This window comes from Serinus canaria, chromosome 28 (assembly GCF_022539315.1).
Source record: "Serinus canaria isolate serCan28SL12 chromosome 28, serCan2020, whole genome shotgun sequence".
Taxonomy (NCBI): Eukaryota; Metazoa; Chordata; class Aves; order Passeriformes; family Fringillidae; genus Serinus; species Serinus canaria.
Genome location: NC_066341.1, coordinates 4,677,872 through 4,696,095, shown reverse-complemented (window position 1 = coordinate 4,696,095; position 18,224 = coordinate 4,677,872). Strand labels below are relative to the sequence as shown.

The 18,224-nt window shown below is 54.5% G+C and overlaps 2 protein-coding genes across 4 annotated transcripts; both read left to right on the top strand.

Moving 5' to 3' along the window:
* The first annotated feature begins 8,502 nt into the window (after positions 1–8,502).
* MATK (megakaryocyte-associated tyrosine kinase) lies at positions 8,503–15,606 on the top strand. 3 transcript variants are annotated; one of them, XM_009096825.4, is made up of 13 exons: positions 8,503–8,660; positions 11,160–11,216; positions 11,433–11,546; positions 11,658–11,773; positions 12,097–12,316; positions 13,198–13,291; positions 13,384–13,449; positions 13,602–13,701; positions 13,788–13,872; positions 14,052–14,125; positions 14,215–14,410; positions 14,735–14,821; positions 14,946–15,606. In XM_009096825.4, the coding sequence occupies exons 2-13, from the start codon at positions 11,208–11,210 to the stop codon at positions 15,126–15,128; spliced, it is 1,344 nt and encodes a 447-aa protein (XP_009095073.1). In that variant the 5' UTR covers positions 8,503–8,660; positions 11,160–11,207; the 3' UTR covers positions 15,129–15,606. The 3 variants fall into 3 exon arrangements, with proteins under 3 accessions (XP_009095073.1, XP_050842129.1, XP_018777284.1); XM_050986172.1 differs by lacking the exon at positions 11,160–11,216 and having other exon boundaries at positions 14,215–14,314; XM_018921739.3 differs by lacking the exon at positions 11,160–11,216.
* An 802-nt stretch (positions 15,607–16,408) lies between these two features.
* Positions 16,409–17,802, top strand: LOC103821977 (complexin-3-like). The gene is made up of 3 exons (XM_018921744.3): positions 16,409–16,563; positions 17,187–17,274; positions 17,590–17,802. The coding sequence occupies exons 1-3, from the start codon at positions 16,409–16,411 to the stop codon at positions 17,800–17,802; spliced, it is 456 nt and encodes a 151-aa protein (XP_018777289.1).
* Positions 17,803–18,224: the final 422 nt, after the last annotated feature.

Below are 18,224 nucleotides of genomic sequence, written 5' to 3'. Positions count from 1 at the left end.
ATGGATGTTGCATTTCCTTCCTGTCTTGAATTGCTGTGTAAGGTGGCTGGGAGCTTTAAAAGTCACTGTTACTCAATAGGGTGGCATCATTTTATTAAGGAATAAGTATGTACACCTTGAGAAAATACATCCTGGTAAGAAATTCCTGCTGTCACTGTCATGGTTAGTTATCCTGAGGGATGTGCTTTGTGTCTCAGATTGAAAATGTTGGAGGTTAAAATGTCCAACTTCCCTGTAAGCTCTGAGTGCAGCTGCAATGGGTTTGTGTTTAGTATTCAGACAGCAATGCCAGAATCCTACACTCAGATAAAAGATGTGACAGGAGGTGGGGAAAAAACTTCTTCTCTTGCACTGAGCCATCAAACTGCAGCAGGTGAATGATGGGAAAATGCCAAGAAAGAACAGAAATATCCATGGAGACCCCCAAAAACTCCATCTCAGTGACAGAGGTGATAGATTCAGCTCTTGGTGTGCATTTGAGGTAGAATTTCTTGTATGATTACTGCAGTTAAGAAGATTACCAGGCAGCTGAAAAATCCTGCATGCACTTTGTTGTCTGAGAACATTAACATTTTCAGAAAAGAGCTCTGAAATCAGCTCTTCGTTCTCCTGATGTTCATCCCAAGGACGCTCTGCCACCAAGGTCAGGCAGAAAAGTTGATTTGTTGGGGGTGTGTGCATTTTGGTGATAAAAGAGCAAACAGAATTTCTTACTTGGCTATTTATGTAATCAAAAGTGGATACATTCCTGGTAGTTTGATGACCTGTGACAAAGCAGTCTAGTAATTAATTTCAAAATGCTGCAAACCCCAAGACAGAGTCCCGAGAATGGGCAAATGTCCAGAGAAGTAGCAAGGTTTGGTTAATGGGAGAAGCATGTTTGTCTGGTTTTTTTCTTCTAACGTGTCCTTTTAATCCTCTCCAGAGACAATGGGACTTTTTGTAAACAAGGGTTTAAAAGAAGGATTCAGAGAGTGCTCAGAGCCCCTTGCAAGGGCCTGGAGGGGCTCCAGGAGAGCTGGACAGGAACTGGGGACAAGGCCTGGAGGGACAGGACCCAGGGAATGGCTTCCCCTGCCAGAGGGTGGGGCTGGATGGGACATTGGGCAGGAATTGTTCCCTGAGGGGGTGGTCAGGCCCTGTCACAGGGTGCCCAGAGCAGCTGGGGCTGCCCCTGGATCCCTGGCAGTGCCCAAGGCCAGGTTGGACACTGGGGCTTGGGGCAGCCTGGGACAATGGGAGGTGTCCCTGCCCAGGGGTGTGGAATAAGATGAGCTTTAAGATCCTTTCCAACCCAAACCATTCTGGGATTCTATGATTCTATGGATTTTTCAGAACTGTATTTCCAGCCCCAGGCACTCCCACTTGACTTCTACAAAGCTCATGTTGCTTTTCGGAACACTCACAGTTGTTATTTATAGAAAAGCTTTTAAGGGAAGTCTCAGATGCTGTAACTGTGGGCTCATTCCAGAGAATCTAAAGCTCAGTTGATCAGCCTCTCACATTTTCTTACTTCAGGTAAAGCAAGATTTCAGAATTATTTAAACAGTTTTTAAGTAGTTTTAAATGTTTTTAATTCTTTGCCTTCTGATGTTTGCTGTTAAAAACCTGACTGCAATATATTCTTTTTTGTGATGGGTTTCCTTTCTCATCTCTTGCATTGACAGATGAATCTGGACTGCAAGATCCCTGTTAGGAAGGTAAGTTGGATGCTTTAGAGACTGTAAGCTGCCAGGAACTCTTTACTGTAGAAGAAATTCTTCTCTGTGAGGTTGGGCAGGCCCTGGCACAGGGTGACCAGAGCAGCTGGGGCTGCCCCTGGATCCCTGGCAGTGCCCAAGGCCAGGCTGGAGGGGGCTTGGAGCAGCATGGGACCGTGGAAGGTGTCCCTGCCCATGGTAGAGAGTTGGTAGAGAGTTGAATTAGGTGAGTTTTAAGGTCCCCCCAACCCAAAACATTCTGGGATTCAGTGACTCTGTAATGAAATCATGCACAGGTAGAGAAGTGCAGTTAATACCAGTTTGCTGAATGTCCCTGACAGGTGGATACTGAAGATTCTCACTGCATTTAACACCTTTAAACTACTGAAAAATGTGGCCTACATTATTATACTTCTCTCATTAATAACTCTACAAATTGTGTTGATGTTGCTCAGATTTAAGTGAAGGGATTCATCAAAGTGAGAGAAGCATAGAACCACAGAAAATCCTGAGCTGGAAGGGACCCACAGGGATGATCAGCCCAGCCCCTGTCCCTGCACAGCCACCCCAACACCCCCACCCTGAGCAGCCCTGAGAGCTCCTGGAGCTCTGGCAGCCTTGGGACCATTCCCTGGGGAGCCTGGGCAGTGCCCAGCACCCTCGGGGGGAAGAACCTTGCCCTGAGCTCCATGGCAAGCCCTGACAGGAGGGTCCTGGTCCATTTGGTTCTCCACACTGACATTGAGAGGTTGGGATCTCCCACCAAAGGAGAGTTCCCCTGCCTATAAGGGAAGTGCTACATGTGCTCAGTGACTCTATGTGCCATTGACTCCTTTGTCCCATTTTTACTGACTATGTGGAAAACCAAAGAATTTATTGTAGCACATAAAATGGTACAGTGCATGACTCAAGCCCTCTCCCATCCTGTTTGCTCAGTTGTTCTTGGTTTGATATGCAGCAGGAAAGGTCATTTGCATGTAATTTTTTTTTCATTAACAGTTGCAATTTTTTTGACTGTGCAATGAGAGCATTGGCTTTCTTGATCAATATCAAATAAGCAAGCATTAAAATCCTACAGTTGCTCATGTTAAATATGATTAAAGGAAACCCAGTTTGAGATTAAATTAAAATTGCAGTAGCTAGTCTTGCCTGAAACCTCTGTGATTCAGGGCAGAAGGTTGATGAAGAAGGCTTCAGCTTGGACACCAGATTCTTGGTTTGGTATTTTCAAAGGCACTGGCTACTGCAGCTTTAGGTGAGCTTTTGCAATATAAGCTTAATTTCTGTGTATGGTGGAGATGAACTTCTAAATAACTTAGAAGTCCATCTTCCATAGTGTGTGGGAAGAACTGCAGATTTCTTTGTATTTCCGCCATGTAACTGCCTTCCTTTCAGTTTGGTTGTTACCATTTTATCTCCTTCTCCTGGCATGGTTTAAACCTGATGGTTTTGAGGAGAAAAAAAAAAAAATCATAATCAGGGCACCTGAAATCTTAAAAGAATACATTTGATGTGCACAGTAAAAAGAAGAGAGACAGGTAGAAGAGCAGAGGGTGAAGGTAGTGAAAAAAATTACAAACAAGAAATACTGCGTAGTAATCATATTGCATGGATGAAATAATGCTCATATGATTGCAATTTTTACCTGTAACAAGTCCTGGGTTAGGCTAATATCTTGCATTTTAAATAGTCCATTGCAAGTAGTTTTGTTGTATTACAATTCTCCAAAATTGTACAAAATAACAGGACAAGAGGAAACAGCCTCAAATTGCAGGAGGGGAGGTCTGGGTTGGATATAAGGGAAAACTTCATGGAAAGATGGTCAGGCACTGGCACAAGCTGCCCTGGGCAGTGGTGGAGTCTCCATGCCTGGAAGTGTGGCTGGGACACTTGGGGACATGGGTTAGTGGTGAACATGGGGGTGGTGCTGGGCTGATGGTTGGACCTGATGATCCTGGAGGTCTTTTCCCACCTTAATGATTCTGTGATTCCATAACCATTACAGAAATTGCAGCGTTGTGTAAGAGCTGAGTTGCCTGTAGCAACAGTTCCTTTCCTTCTGTTATGTTTCCTTCCCTCCCACTCCTTGCTCTAGAAGAAACTCTTCCCACAGCAAAACATATAGAGAGATATAATAAAGAAAAAAAAAAAAAAAGAAATAAATCCCACACACCCTCTGGTATCATGTGTATCCTTTAAACATTTTGTCACTTTAGATTTCTGCCCTCTGGTCTGAAGTGCCTGAAGCTGCCAGGTTTTGCTGTGTGGGTTTGGGGTTTCCCCCCACCCTTTGGAGCAGGGATCCTGGGCTGTAGGGGCTGTTTGGGAGCTGTTTGCACAGCAAGGTGCAGACATGGAGATGCTTCCTTCTCAGTGCTTTGGAACGAAGCTGGCCAAGCTGTAAAACAGCTGTGGTGCTGTCATAGTGGTGCCTGGAAAAGGAGTGCAATGGAGAGAACCAGAGCTGGACACTTGGGTTCTTGCATGTGACACCAGCAGACAGCAAGAGAATTGCCACAGGCTTCAGTTTCATGCATTTGTTTAAGGCTGGGAGAGCTGGGGGTGCTCCCCTGGACAAGAGAAGGCTCCAGGGAGAGCTCAGAGCCCCTGGCAGCGTCTGAAGGGGCTCCAGAAGAGCTGGAGAGGGACTGGGGACAAGGCCTGGAGGGACAGGACCCAGGGAATGGCTCCCACTGCCAGAGGGCAGGGCTGGATGGGATCTTGGGCAGGAATTGTTGGCTGGGAGGGTGGGCAGGCCCTGGCACAGGGTGCCCAGAGCAGCTAGGGCTGTCCCTGGATCCCTGGCAGTGCCCAAGGCCAGGTTGGACACTGGGGCTTGGAGCAGTCTGGGATGGTGGAAGGTGTTCTTGCCATGGCAGAGGGTGGGACTGAATCATCTTTAAGGGTCCCTTCCAACCCAAACCATTGTGGAATTCTGTGATTATTCATTTAAAGTTCTGTTTCAAATCACCCTTCACATTCCTTCTTTTTGGAGTATTTTGCATGGCTTTTTAGAACTTACTGAAAAACATTGTTTCTGCATTGTTTATTGTGAAATGAGGCTGTTTTTTCCTTAAGTACATTTCTGGGGGATGTAAAGAAGATTCTGTTTAGACGTTCTGGGATAAGGGTCATAGGCCATACAAAAAGGTATTGGAGAGGGATGCATTTCAAAGCTTCCATAGATGTTTACATAGATGCATTGGATGGTAGAATCAGAATCCTAGAATGGCTGGGCTGAGAGGGACCTAAAAACTCATTCAGTTCCACCCCCTAGACAGGGACCACCTTCCACTGTCCCAGGGTGCTTCAAGCCCCATCCAACCTGGCCTTGGGATCCAGGGGCAGCCAGAGCTGCTCTGGGCACCCGTGCCAGGGCCTCAATACCCTCATAACCAAAAATATTTCTTCCTAATATCCCATCAAAACCCACCCTCATTCAGTTTAAAGCCATTACCGCTTGTCCCATCATTACATGACAACTCTATGAACTAACCCAGTGCAGCATGTCCTGAGCTCTGCTGGAGCTGGGGCTGTTCCCTTGTACACTCAGTGCTGCCATAACCTCATGCCTTGATTGTGATCTTTGTTTTGCCATCCACTTATCATTCTCTGTTAGTGGTAAACCAGAAAGATTAGGAAGTGTTAAAATATCCTGAACACTTTCTATCCTGACCTAAGTCAGATCAAAAGAGGATGAAAAGGTTAATCTGCTGCAAAAATATTTCCTCATTAGAAATTAGGAAGTAAAGCCATTGGATGCTGCCACAAGTGCTGCTAGTAATGGGAGCCAAGTTATGATGCCAGATACTGAAGATTTTAGCTGATGGAGCAGTCCCCACTCAGGACAAGTGGCACAATGGCTGAAAAAACGAACCAGATGTGGGACAAGCCTCTGTGTGCTGCACACAACCCACTAGCATGGACACTGCAGCCAAGGCCTGGTGTGCCCCATAAAACAGCTGCCCTGACATGGGGGCTGGGAGACACCATCTCACGTGTTCAGCTGCAGCTGAGCACCTTCCACTTCTCCCTTGAGCATGCCCAGGCTCTGCTTTCTTGCTGGGGCAGAGACTTGGGCATTGTTATTTGCTCTGCACAGGTTTACAGAAAATACTCTGTCAGCACTCTTCCATGGGGCTGCTGGGGACAGAGGGGAATCTCTCCTGGAGGCAGCAGTGTGGCTCCTGGTGATGCAGAGAGGAAGATGAGGTATACAAGAGTGCCTGAACCAGTGCTGGACAGGGCCCCTCACAGAAGGGTGAGCTTAAGGCACCACCTGAAACTTATTCAGGGTGAAAGAGCATTTCAAATGATCCTCTCTGCAAATGAACCAACAATTACCTGCAGAGCTGCCTCCAACTTTGTGCCCCCAACAGCAGGAGGACATGGAGCTGCTGGAGCCAAGCCAGAGGAGGCCATGGAGATGCTGCCAGGGCTGGAGCCCCTCTGCTCTGGAGCCAGGCTGGAGAGCTGGGGGTGCTCACCTGGACAAGAGAAGGCTCCAGGGAGAGCTCAGAGCCCCTGGCAGGGCCTGAAGGGGCTCCAGGAGAGCTGGAGAGGGACCCAGGGAATGGCTCCCACTGCCAGAGGGCAGGGCTGGATGGGATCTTGGGCAGGAATTGTTCCCAGGGGGTGGGCAGGCCCTGTCACAGGGTGCCCAGAGCAGCTGGGGCTGCCCCTGGATCCCTGGCAGTGCCCAAGGCCAGGCTGGACACTGGGGCTTGGAGCAGCCTGGGACAATGGAAGGTGTCCCTGCCCATAGTAGGGGATTTAGAAAGGGATTTTATTCGAGGTCTCTTCCAACACCAATCATTCTGCAATTCTGTGATTCTATATTTCTGGGTGGAAATACAAATCTTTGCTGTGATAAAGCATGATTTAACTCAGTGATGTTCCCTTTAAATGCTGGAGATTGGATTTCAAAGACATGTCTGCTTTTATGACTTATTTCCATTTTCTGTTTCCCTTTTGGAAGGGAACCAGAAAATGAAATGCAGGGTAGACTCCTCAGGCTGGAAGGTACATTTCTGTTGAATCAAATGATATTGCCCAAGAGGACTGAAAGGGGTTGAGTTGGCAAAAGAGAGCCTGTGGATTTGGGATTGCTAATGCCCAGATCCTGCTGAGATGACAGGAGATGGGTTTTTTGTACAAAATGTATGCTGTTCCTGATGAATATTGTTGCCCATGTCTCCACCTCCAAACTCTGCTCCTTTGGATAACGTGGATTTTGCCAGGAATGGCACTGCTTGGTAATTTGCTCTGTAGGATGTTGAGTCTCATCTCCCTGGCCCAAATGCAGGATGTCAGGAGGAAAACTGGCAAGTAGGCAAAGCCTCAGCCTAGAACGTGAGACAAATGTTCCCATCCTATTCCCATTAAGTCAGTGACTTGGGAAGGGCTGCACAGTCCCTATGTTTTGGCTCTGTAGCTTTGAGAGGCAGCCGGGTTCAGCTGCACCCACGGAGCCGGATGATGTCTTTGCTGCACCGGAGAAGGGAGAAGGCAGTGCTGAGGTTCCATGAGTTAAAGGCCCAGGCTCTGGCTGGGTGGCGTGCCCCACCATGGAAAGGGGACATCAGCTCAGGCAGAAGCACATGGGAATCTCTGCTGGTTGTGCAGCAGGATGAGAAAAGCCCATTTAGTGCATCTGAGGGAGTGGCTCCCTGTGTGTGCCACCGAGTCCTTCGGCCGTGGTCATGTCTGTAACAACAGCCGGATGTGGCAAAACCCAGAATCACAAAACATTTCTGTTTGTCACAGGGAGCCTGGTGCAGATCCTGGGAGTGCAGCACAGAGCTGTAAGAATGAACTTGTGTGTTTATTCTCCATCCTGAACAGACCAGGTTTCTAAGGATCCATCCCTACAAATACAGGAAATAATGCAAGGAGTGCTCCTGGGGAAAGCCGCCCCAAGAATCCTGTGAACAGTCTGGCTTCAATGGCTTGGGGAACTTGTTTGTGTATGGAAAAATATGACCAGGACGTGAAAGTACTTGCTAGTTTGGATTAGTTTTCTTCTACACTGCCTTTGCCCTTGAATTGCCAATGTTTTCTGAAGGCTTAAACACCATTTTATTAATTCTTTTTTCAAGTACACCCAAAAAGATCCCAAGACCCCTGAATGAATCTGGTGTTTGCCTACAACTGCATTTTCTTCTTTTTCACCATTTTGCTCAGAATATTGGAAATGCTGAACATTAGTGTAGAACTGGTGTCTGGTTTTGTGGATGGGATGATGAACTGCAGAGGTGGTTATTCCCTCCCCACTCGTGTGGATGCTGCAGGATACAGATAAGCTGCTTCTCTTTGACAGCAGTACTCATTTAAAGCTTTCTGTGCCATTGCCTGTCCCAACCCGTGGTGCCTCTGGATTGTCAGTCCCAGAGGAACAGCGAAAAGTGGCCTGGATCAACCTGCTCTGAGGCTCACAGAGTCGATGGTGAGACAGGATTACACCTGGGATCCCTGGTCCCAGCTCCTCCTCTCCTGGGACTCAGTCCCCCTGGAGAGCTGTTGCCACCAGAGGCACCTACTCCATTGTCACTGCTCTGGCCAGGCCAGCAGCTGTCCCTGTTTGCAGGGGGATACTGATTCCCCCACAGAGCCACAGGGGACAGGATCTGGTGAGCTCCAGTTCCCTGCTAGGGAGGATGTGTAACTGTGCCCTCAAAGGGCAGAAGTTGCTCTCAGTGTTGTCAAATAATGAGTCATTTCTGATGGAGGTTTGAGGGCGCAGGCGGTGCCAGCGCAGGAACCGCCCGGGCGCTGCATCACAGCCTCGGCAGCAGAGAAATCAGGAAATCGGGCCCTGGGTCTGCCTGGGAGCTGCTCTCAGACATAGCACTCAGCTCTGTGTAGGACAGAGACTCCCCAGGAGTTCAGGGATCCAAGCCCAGGCTCAGCTGTGAGCTTCCCTGGCATCGCTGTCCCCGGCTTCACATGGGCACCGCTGAGGTAAGAGCCAGGCCCGAGGGGCACTGAGGGCAGACAAGGTGTCCGTCCTGCTGTCTCCTCGGGCACAGGGAGGGATGGGCACGGTGCTGAGCGTGGTGGGCAGGGGGACAATGCCCGGGTGTCCCCCGTTTTCCAGCAGGGGAACTGTAGCTGCCCTCTGTCTGAGTCACATCCAGTGTGCTCTGGAGGGGAGAGCCCAGCATGGCTCCATTGCAGCCGGGTCCCCTCCTGTCACAGCACTGTCAGCTCTGGCACCTCCTTGCCTGGGGTAACTCTGTGCACTGGGAATAAGCTTGAGCTCTCCAGTCCAGGGTTAGGACTGCTCTACCAACCCCCACTATGTTTCTGTGCTTCTCAACCTGATTGCAATTACTCACGTTTACCAATTCATAAAAGTACAGAACAGCCCCAAAACAAAGAAGGGGGCAAATATCTCCTTCTTAGGCTTTCTGCCTGCACACTCTGCTTGTGAGAACATTCATTCCAGTGATGGGAATCTCATGGATCAAACACCTCCAGGAACAAAGAGCTGCTTTAGGACAAGGCATGTGAGTGTCACCAGGAGGGAGGTGATTCACTGCTGTTCCTGCTGGTGCCTGGGTGAGGCACTGGCTGGTGTCCAGGCTCTGCTGGCAGCAGGTGTCCAGTGGGGGGTAAGTGTCCATCACCCTGAGCCCCAGGGCCAGCTGGGCAGAGGAGAAGCTCTTACCTTTGGTAAAGTGGAGGATCTGTCCCCTCCCAGCACCAACTCCTGTCTGCACACAGGGGCAGGACTGACCAAACAGTTGCTGCTTCTCACCAGAAATTTCTGCCCTTGAGCAGCAGAAAATGAAGGAGAGCTGTCAGAGCTACCATCAGCCCTCCTGGCTCAGCCAGCACATCCCTCCTTGGACAGGATGTACCTTGGCAGGGGTATGGAGCAGACCCTGTTCTGAAGCTCTGTTTTCATGAGGTCCTCACCATCCTGGAAGGGATCTGAGCTGCACCCAGTCACGGCAGCCTCTGGCTGTGCCAGATGAGGCACAGTGGCTGCCTGTGCAGCCCCAGCTTCACCAAGACAACATGTGAGCCATGGATGGGCTGCAAAGCGAAGGGATGGCTTCTGCTAGAGACAAAACTGCTGCCTTCCAATACTAACCTTGTAGCAGCTGCAATTGTCCCTGTTTTGTTGTTGTGAATATGGGTTGGCAAGATCTGACAGTCCTTAGATCCGCACTGCCACAGAGAGGAATTTACAGCAGTGATGCAGAGCAGTAATTGTGACTCACCTTCCAAAGAGCAAAGTCATCTCTGCTCCAAGGAGCTCATCCCACAGTGTGGGCAGTAGGGGAGGGGGGGATTCTGCCCCTCTGCTCTGCTCTGATTAGACCCCAGTTGCAGAGCTGCCTCCAGCTCTGAGACCCCCAGCATCAGGATGACGTGGAGCTGCTGGAGCCAGGCCAGAGGAGGCCACGGAGATGCTGCCAGGGCTGGAGCCCCTCTGCTCTGGAGCCAGGCTGGGAGAGCTGGGGGTACTCACCTGGACAAGAGAAGGCTCCAGGGAGAGCTCAGAGCCCCTGGCAGGGCCTGAAGGGGCTCCAGGAGAGCTGGAGAGGGACTGGGGACAAGGCCTGGAGGGACAGGACCCAGGGAATGGCTCCCACTGCCAGAGGGCAGGGCTGGATGGGATCTTGGGCAGGAATTGTTCCCAGGGGGTGGGCAGGCCCTGTCACAGGGCGCCCAGAGCAGCTGGGGCTGCCCCTGGATCCCTGGCAGTGCCCAAGGCCAGGCTGGACACTGGGGCTTGGAGCAGCCTGGGACAATGGAAGGTGTCCCTGCCCATGGTAGGGAGTTGAATTAGATGGGTTTTAAGGTCCCTCCCAAACCATACCATTCCCTGATTTATGATCCTCCCAAGGAGGTGACAGTGGGGATGAAGGAGGAAAAGACCCACAATTTTAAATTGCAAAGTTGTCATATACATCCCAGCATGACCAGCTGGTGTCAGGGGCAGCACAGGGACATTGTGCAATGATCCCACAGCCAGTGTATGTGACAGTCCCACCTCAGCCCAGCCTGGCCTGTGTCCCCAGTTCCAGGCAGCCCCCACACCAGCCCTGCTGCTTTCCACGTCAGCAGGGCCATGGCTGCTGCCTCTGGTGACTCGGAGCTCCTGAAAGAGGAGGTGAAAAAGCAAGTTCCTGGTAAAACCACAGTACTCCCACTCAGCTGTGGTGCTGGGCTCCTGCTGTGCCAGCAGAGCCGCTGAAAGCTGGGGCCCCTCCTTAGTGGTAGAGAGCAGGAGTGCTGGTCCTGCTCCCATCTGTGTGTAGGACAGGAGTGTCCCCAGGACACAGCTGGCACAGGCAGAGTTTGCAGCATTTTCCTCCATCCTGTGGTGCGATGCTGTGTGAGGGACAGGAGCTGCTCTGGCCAGGGGAGTCTGTGGGACAGCAGCCGTGACCTGGGACAAGCCAGCTCAGCCCTGTCCCTCCACAGCCCCTTTGGTTTCTTCTGCAGGTGGCAGCAGGAGAGGACAGGGAGTTCCTGATGCGCTGACAGTTGGCCATGTCTGGGGTGAGCGGGGCAGCACAGGGACACCAGCAGTACCAGCTGACATCAGGGGGACCCCGCTGTGCCCCCAGGACCAAACTGGGGTGGAGGAGGGCTCATGCCCAGTGCCCCTGGTCCCCAGCCAGGGTTTCAGATGGTCCTTGAGGCTGGCCCTGGTGCCAGGGGGAAGCAGAGGGGTCCAGCTCTCGCTGTCCTTACTGACACCATTTCTCCTTTCAGAAGCACTGGCCCCCCGGGACGCAGTGTGTCACCAAGCATGACCACAGCAAGCCCAAGCCCCGGGAGCTGGCCTTCCGCAAGGGGGACATGGTCACCATCATCGAGGCCGTGGAGGTGAGACCTGGGGGTGCTCAGGGACACTCTGCTCAGTTGTCAGAGCCAGTCCCTCCCTTCCCTGAGGAATCCACCCTTCCTTCCCCTGCTCTGAGACCTTCTCGTCCCCAGGGCAAAGGCTGGTACCGCGCCAGGCACAACGAGACGGGGCAGGAGGGACTGCTGGCAGCCAGTGCCCTGCGGGAGCGCGGGGCCATCCGCGCCGACCCCAAACTCAGCCTGATGCCGTGAGTACAGCTGGGGTGACTGGGAGGGCCTGGGGGACGCCGCTGAGCCTCTGCGAGCTGCAACAGCAGATGAGTCCAGTGTAGACTCACCATCCATGTTTTGGGGGCACAGCTGGGGACAGAGCATCCTGTAGCCACGCCCTGGCCATTTGCTGGGGCCAGTACCTGGTTTAAGGACCCCTAATTGTGCCAAGCCAGCTTGGCTGGACCCCGTGGAGAGGGATTTCATGTGGTAGGGTCTGTGTAGCTTTGGCAGGGGCTCTGCTTTCTCCGCCTCGCTGCTGCCCCTGGCTCAGGCCCCTCTCCAATGCCCGTCTCCTCAGCTGGTTCCACGGGAAGATCTCAGGGCTGGAGGCGGTGCAGGAGCTGCAGCCCCCCGAGGACGGGCTGTTCCTGGTGCGTGAGTCTGTGCGGCACCCGGGGGACTACGTGCTGTGCGTGAGCTTTGGCAAGGAGGTGATCCATTACCGCGTGGTACACGAGGAGAACACACTCAGCATCGACAGCCAGCAGTACTTCTCCAACCTCATTGACATGATTGAGGTGAGACTCCCAGGCAGAGGGTGCCACCTGTGCCAGAGCAGGGCAAGGACCTCATGGGCTCACACAGAGGCAGGTCTTTGTCCTGTTCCATGTGGTTTTCAGTGGTGTTTTACCTGATGTAATTCTCTATCCGCTGCAAAGGCTCATGGTTCCCACTCAGTTCAGGGTGCAGTGGGCAGATCTGGGATATCCCAAGGATGTCTCTGCAAACCAGCTGTGCCAGCTGCAGTCACAGTCCCCAGCCAAAGGCCACATTTTAGCCCCATCCCTGCTTATTCAGTGCTTCACGTAGCAGGAAGACCCTGGTGGCCTCTGCCTCCCCTGGACTTTGAGGCATTTTGCTGTGTCTCCTTCCACTCAAAGCCCCCTCTCACCTGCGGACCCCACAGAGCTCCCAGGCTGTTGTGTGAGCTCTCACCCCTCCAGTGAGTTTTTCCTGGTAGTCCTTCCCACACCCTGTCTCCTCTCCAGGGAGTTGCACTCTTGTGGTTTCTTTTTAGACACAACTTTTGGGTGGCTCCTTTCCCTTCTCAGCTGCCCTGGCCCCACTTTCAAACTCCAAAGGTTGTCCTGTCCCATCCTGTCCCATCCTGTCCCATACTCTCTGGCTGCTTCCTGTCCCATCGCCTCTGCACACTGCCCTCAGCTGCTGCAGCACCTGCCAGCAACTACCTGCCAACCACACCAGTAGCACCCCACATCCCCTGTGGTCCATTGTGGTGTTCCTCTGGCTGTGCCTGGAGGGGAGCAAGACTGAGACATGGGCTGCCCTCGAGGGTGGTGATGGTGCGGTCTCATGGAGCATCCCAAAGCTCTTCCCTGGACACCCCAGTCCTGGGGGTAAGAGCTGGCATCACCTCCACCTGTTCATCCCTTGGCAGCATTACATGAAGGAGCAGGGAGCCATCTGCACCAAGCTGGTGAAGCCCAAAACAAAATCTGGGATGAAATCAGCTGAGGAGGAGTTGGCCAAAGGTAAGGGATGGTGGGAGGGGGCTGTGGTCAGCATTTTAGGGACAAGGCCTCACTGGTGTCCCCTGCTAACCTGCCCCTGTGCCCATGCCCAGCCGGCTGGTTGCTGAACCTGAAGCACCTCACACTGGGAGACCGCATTGGGCAAGGCGAGTTCGGAGGTAGGTGAGAGGATGGGGCTGGAGGTTCCACAGGTGCAGCGTCCCCAGATGGCACTGCCTGATCCCCTCCCCATCTCATGGCACGGGGGGCTCAGCCTGGAGTGCAGGAGGCCAGGTGTGGGGCTCAGCCTGACTCTCCCGTGTTCTCCCAGATGTCCTGCAAGGCGAGTACTTGGGGCAGAGGGTGGCTGTGAAGAACATAAAGTGTGATGTGACTGCCCAGGCCTTCCTCGCTGAAACAGCTGCCATGACGTGAGTGCTCTGACAGGCGTGGCCCGACCCTGCCTGTGGCCCAGGAGGAGCAGGCACGTCCTTGACTCAGATCCCCTCCATTCCAGGAAGGTCCGGCACAAAAACCTGGTGTGTTTGCTGGGAGTGATCCTGCACAATGGCCTCTACATTGTCATGGAGTTCATGAGCAAGGTGAGAGCACCTGGCTGCTCCTCAGCCAGTGGGACCCATCACCACTTAGATTTGGGAGCAATATCTCTGTCTAGGGGCTGAGTCATCACAGATGCCAGGCACTGCAGCACCTGCAGAAGGCAAAGTCTCCTGGCAGCCCCATCCTGTTGGTCCTGACTCATTTTATCCTCCTCTGTCAGGGCAACCTGGTGAACTTCCTGCGCACGCGGGGCCGGGCACTCGTCCCGACACAGCAGCTCCTCCTGTTCGCTCTGTAAGTTCCCCTCCTCCGAGCTGGGATCCAGGGGCCTGCATGCCTCTGTGCAGCCCCAGGGAACGCTCTGTCTCACTCGGTTGTGGCAGGGATGTGGCTCAAGGCATGGACTACCTTGAGTCCAAGAAGTTGGTGCACCGGGACCTGGCTGCCCGCAACATCCTCATCTCCGAGGAGAACGTAGCCAAAGTGAGCGACTTCGGCTTGGCCCGGGTCAACCCCAAGGGTGCAGATGCCACATTGCTCCCTGTGAAGTGGACGGCACCAGAGGCCCTGAAACACAATGTGAGGGGCAGTGAGAGGGACAGGGCTGGCTAGGGGGTCCTTCCAAAGCATCTCACGCCCTTGGGTTGCCCCTGCTTGTTCCCATTCCCACTGACCCCTCCCTGCCCCATGGTGGCCTCTGGCACAGTCAGCCCTGCACCTCCCAAAATTCTGCCTCTGTCCTGAGCAGGTGTGCAGTGGGAACTGGGGCAGGATGATGGGACTGGGGGGTGTTCACACCCTGGGGAGCTGAGGGGGGGCAGTCACTGTCTTCTGTCTTGCCCTCGGGAAGCAATGGGGACCCAGCGCAGCCCTCAGCTGGCTTCCCCTCTCCTGCTGCCACAGAAATTCTCCTCCAAGTCGGATGTGTGGAGCTATGGGATCCTCCTGTGGGAAACCTTTTCCTTTGGACGGGCACCCTACCCTAAGCTGGTGAGCACTGTGCCAGGGAACACCACAGGTTACACCCCACTGGCACTGATGGGACAGGGACATCCCACTGCCCCCTGAGCAGAGCAGGGAAGGGGGTTGCCAGCTGGCTTCTCCATCCTGGCAGGCCCTGAAGGAGGTGACGGAGCTGCTGGAGCAGGGGTACCGCATGGACCCCCCCGAGGGCTGCCCGCCCACCATCTATGCCCTGATGAAGAGCTGCTGGGAGCTGGAGCCAGGCAAGCGCCCATCCTTCAAGAAACTCACAGAGAAGCTGCAGAAGGAGCTGAAGCACCTGAGGGACATTTAACCCCCATCCTGCTACCCAGGACACAGAACCTGAAGCCCTTAGACCCTCCAGGGTTGGGAGTGGCAGGGCAATAGGGGCCAGGAACAGGAAGGCCTGTGGTGCAGCTCTCTCCCTGTGGAGATGGGCCAGCAGCCTCCCTCCATCCCGGCATGGTCCTTCTACCCACCACAGTCCAGAGAAGGTTGCCATGGGATTGATCTCCTCTGGCCCACCACAGTGGGGAGCACAGACCCCAAGGCAGCCAAGCCCACACCCCTGTGCTCAGCCCCAGGAGCAGATACTGCGTCTGGGGTCCCTTCAAGCTGCAACTCCCAGTGATGGGAAGCAGGACTGGACATCTCCGCTCACTGGAGGATGAGACTCCACCCTGACTCAGCCCTGCCCCAGCACCCAGCCCCACACGGGGATGGTCACACAGCCAGCTAAAGCACATGGATTTGGGCTTTTTGATTAAACCAAAGAATCTAGTTCAACAGCATATTTAAGCCTCTGGAGTGAAATTAGGCCTATCTCTCACTTACGGCCTGACAAAGCCCAGTGAAAGGCTTTGGGGGGGCCAGGAGCTCTGGCTCTTGGAACCCCCCATGCCATCCAGCCCTTTTCCATTGGTGCTCTGTGCAGCAGGGGATTATGCTTTAATCAGAGCCTGTATGGGAATTGCTTTCACATAGATTACAGGCACGGGGCACATCCCCAGCCGTGGGGAGAGCCCCCAGCCCCTCAGGCTGCCGAGCAATCTCAGTCTCGGTGGAGCAGGGATTAGCGGAGGCATGGGGCTGCCGCGGGTGGGTGTGCCCTGCCACTGCCTCATCTGCTGCCGGTCCTCTGACCCTCGACTGGGTTTTTTCAGCTAATCCTCTTGTGTCTCCTCTGTGCTGACTTCCTGCACCCCCAGTCCCCCTGAGTGCATGATTCTGGGTGCCCACAGCATGGGGCTCTCCCCAGGGCTTGCCCCGGCCCCATGGGTGCCGACCCAATTTTGGACCCATGTAATGGGGGGTATTTCAGCCTGACCCAGAGTGTGCTGCAGTTCAATGGCTCCTTCCACCTCCCTATCACTCTGATGAGGCAGTACCTGCTGTCCCCCTGCACTGCCACTGTCCCCTGCAAGCACCCTTGGGTGCAGCAAAGGGAAGGTCCTTCCACCCTGTCTGTGCCTTCCCCTCCTAATGCCTTAATCCGCCCCTGATCCACGGCGCCCCTGGGGCTGAGCCCACTGACCTTGTGAGCACTGGGACCTGGTGGGCACCTTGGGGCAGGAGCTGCCACCACCACCCACCATGGCCTCCTTCTTCACGGCCGCTCTGAAGAGTTTCCAGGGGAGCAAGGACGAGTCCCCCAAGGGGGCCCCCAAAGATGACAAGGCGGCTGTGCTGCCCAGCAGCATGGCCCGCGAGGAGTTTGAGGAGTACCAGCGGCAGCTGCTGGAGGAGAAGTAAGGCTTTGCCGGGACTGAGCGGGTCACGAGGGTCCCCCAACACTCCAGAATCAGGATCCCCCCTGCTGTGGGCTTTCCCCAGGGTGGCACGGACAGGGAGGCAGCTGGGGCAAGAAGTGCAGAGCAGGTGCCTTTCAGCGTGTCTCCCCCACAGCATGGGAGGTCCGTGGAGGTGCTGGCACAGGGCTATGACAGCACCTTCGTGCACCACAGGTGACAAGGGGACCCCCCAAGTGTCAGAGGCCCAGGATGGTTCCAGCCAAGCACCCTGGGAGCAAAGGGATGGGGGTCAGCACAGGATTGGATTCAGGTCTCACCTCCCTAGAGGTGAGACTGGGTGCTGTGCGAACCCAGCAGCTCAGCACCAGGGAGATGAGAGGCTGCAGGAGGAGCGAGTGCCTGCAATGGGCACCTTCATCACCCACCTCTGAATCTGGGTGCTGAGCTGCGTGGACAGGATATGGATCCTACTCCCAGATGCCCACTTTAACCCTCTTGTGGGTCTCAGATGTTCTCCCTCCTGCCCTAGACCTGCTCTGCAGGAGGAGCAGGGTGATTGGGGTCGGGTGGTCCTGGGGGGCTCGGTGGGGAGGGGGATGATGGTGTGGCACCTCCTGCAGGATCGAGCGGGACAAGGCATTTGCACAGAGGAAGGCAGAACGGGCCACGGTGCGGATGCACCTGCGGGACAAGTACCACCTGGCCCAGGTAAGAACCAGCCTGTCTGCAGATACGGGGGCTTCCCCTTGACCCTACATCGTCCGGAACAGCCCCAGGCCCATGGCTGCCGTGCTCCCCTGGGCTGGAGGGATTCCTGAAGAGGGCAGCAGACGGCCACTGTCTCCGTCTTACTATCTGCCGCCCACTGTCCATCCAGCGTTCGAGTCTGGCACTGGACAGTCCTGGAAACCCGCCGTGTCCCCAGCACTCCAGGACTAGCCGTCCTCTGTCCCTCGTGCCCCGCTCCACCGTGGTAGGCAACGCGTCTCTCCCCACCCGACACCCTCTCCCCTCCGCCTTTAGGACGAGCGGGACGACGCCCAGGTGCACGTGGCCGGAGGGGCTGTGGAACTGCCGCAGGACCTGGCAGCCATGGTGCACAGCGAGGAGGAGGACGATGGCAGCACCGGGGCCTTCGCCTTCCTGGCGAAGCTGCGGCAGGTGGAGCTGCCGGCGCTGCGGGACCGCGCTGTGGGCGGCGTGGATCAGGTTAGGGAGAAGTGCGCCCTGATGTAGCAGTGCTGCAGGTGCCATCGGCAGCCCCTGTCCCCGGGAGCCACGGGATGCCGAGGCTCTGGGTGCCTTGACTTGGGGTGCGGGTCCCAATACACATGTTAGGTGTGGGTTTTCCTCCCCAAAACCATTCCCAGTTGCTTTCCCAAGGTGTGCAGGGGTGCAGAATGCCTGGGTGCCTTCCAGCCGGTATGGTCAGGTCCCTCTCGTGGTGGTCCTGGTGTGAGCACCCATATGTCCCTGACACCATTACCTCCCTCACCAGCCCTGGCACCATGCACCATTTGGCTCAATAAATACAGCATTTGCCAGCACCATTCTGGTCGTCCTGCCGTATCCCTCACCCACACCCTGTCCTGGTGGGTGAGGGGACCCGATGACAGCGCTGGAGCCGGGCTGCCCTGTGTCCCCTGAGCCGCCAACCA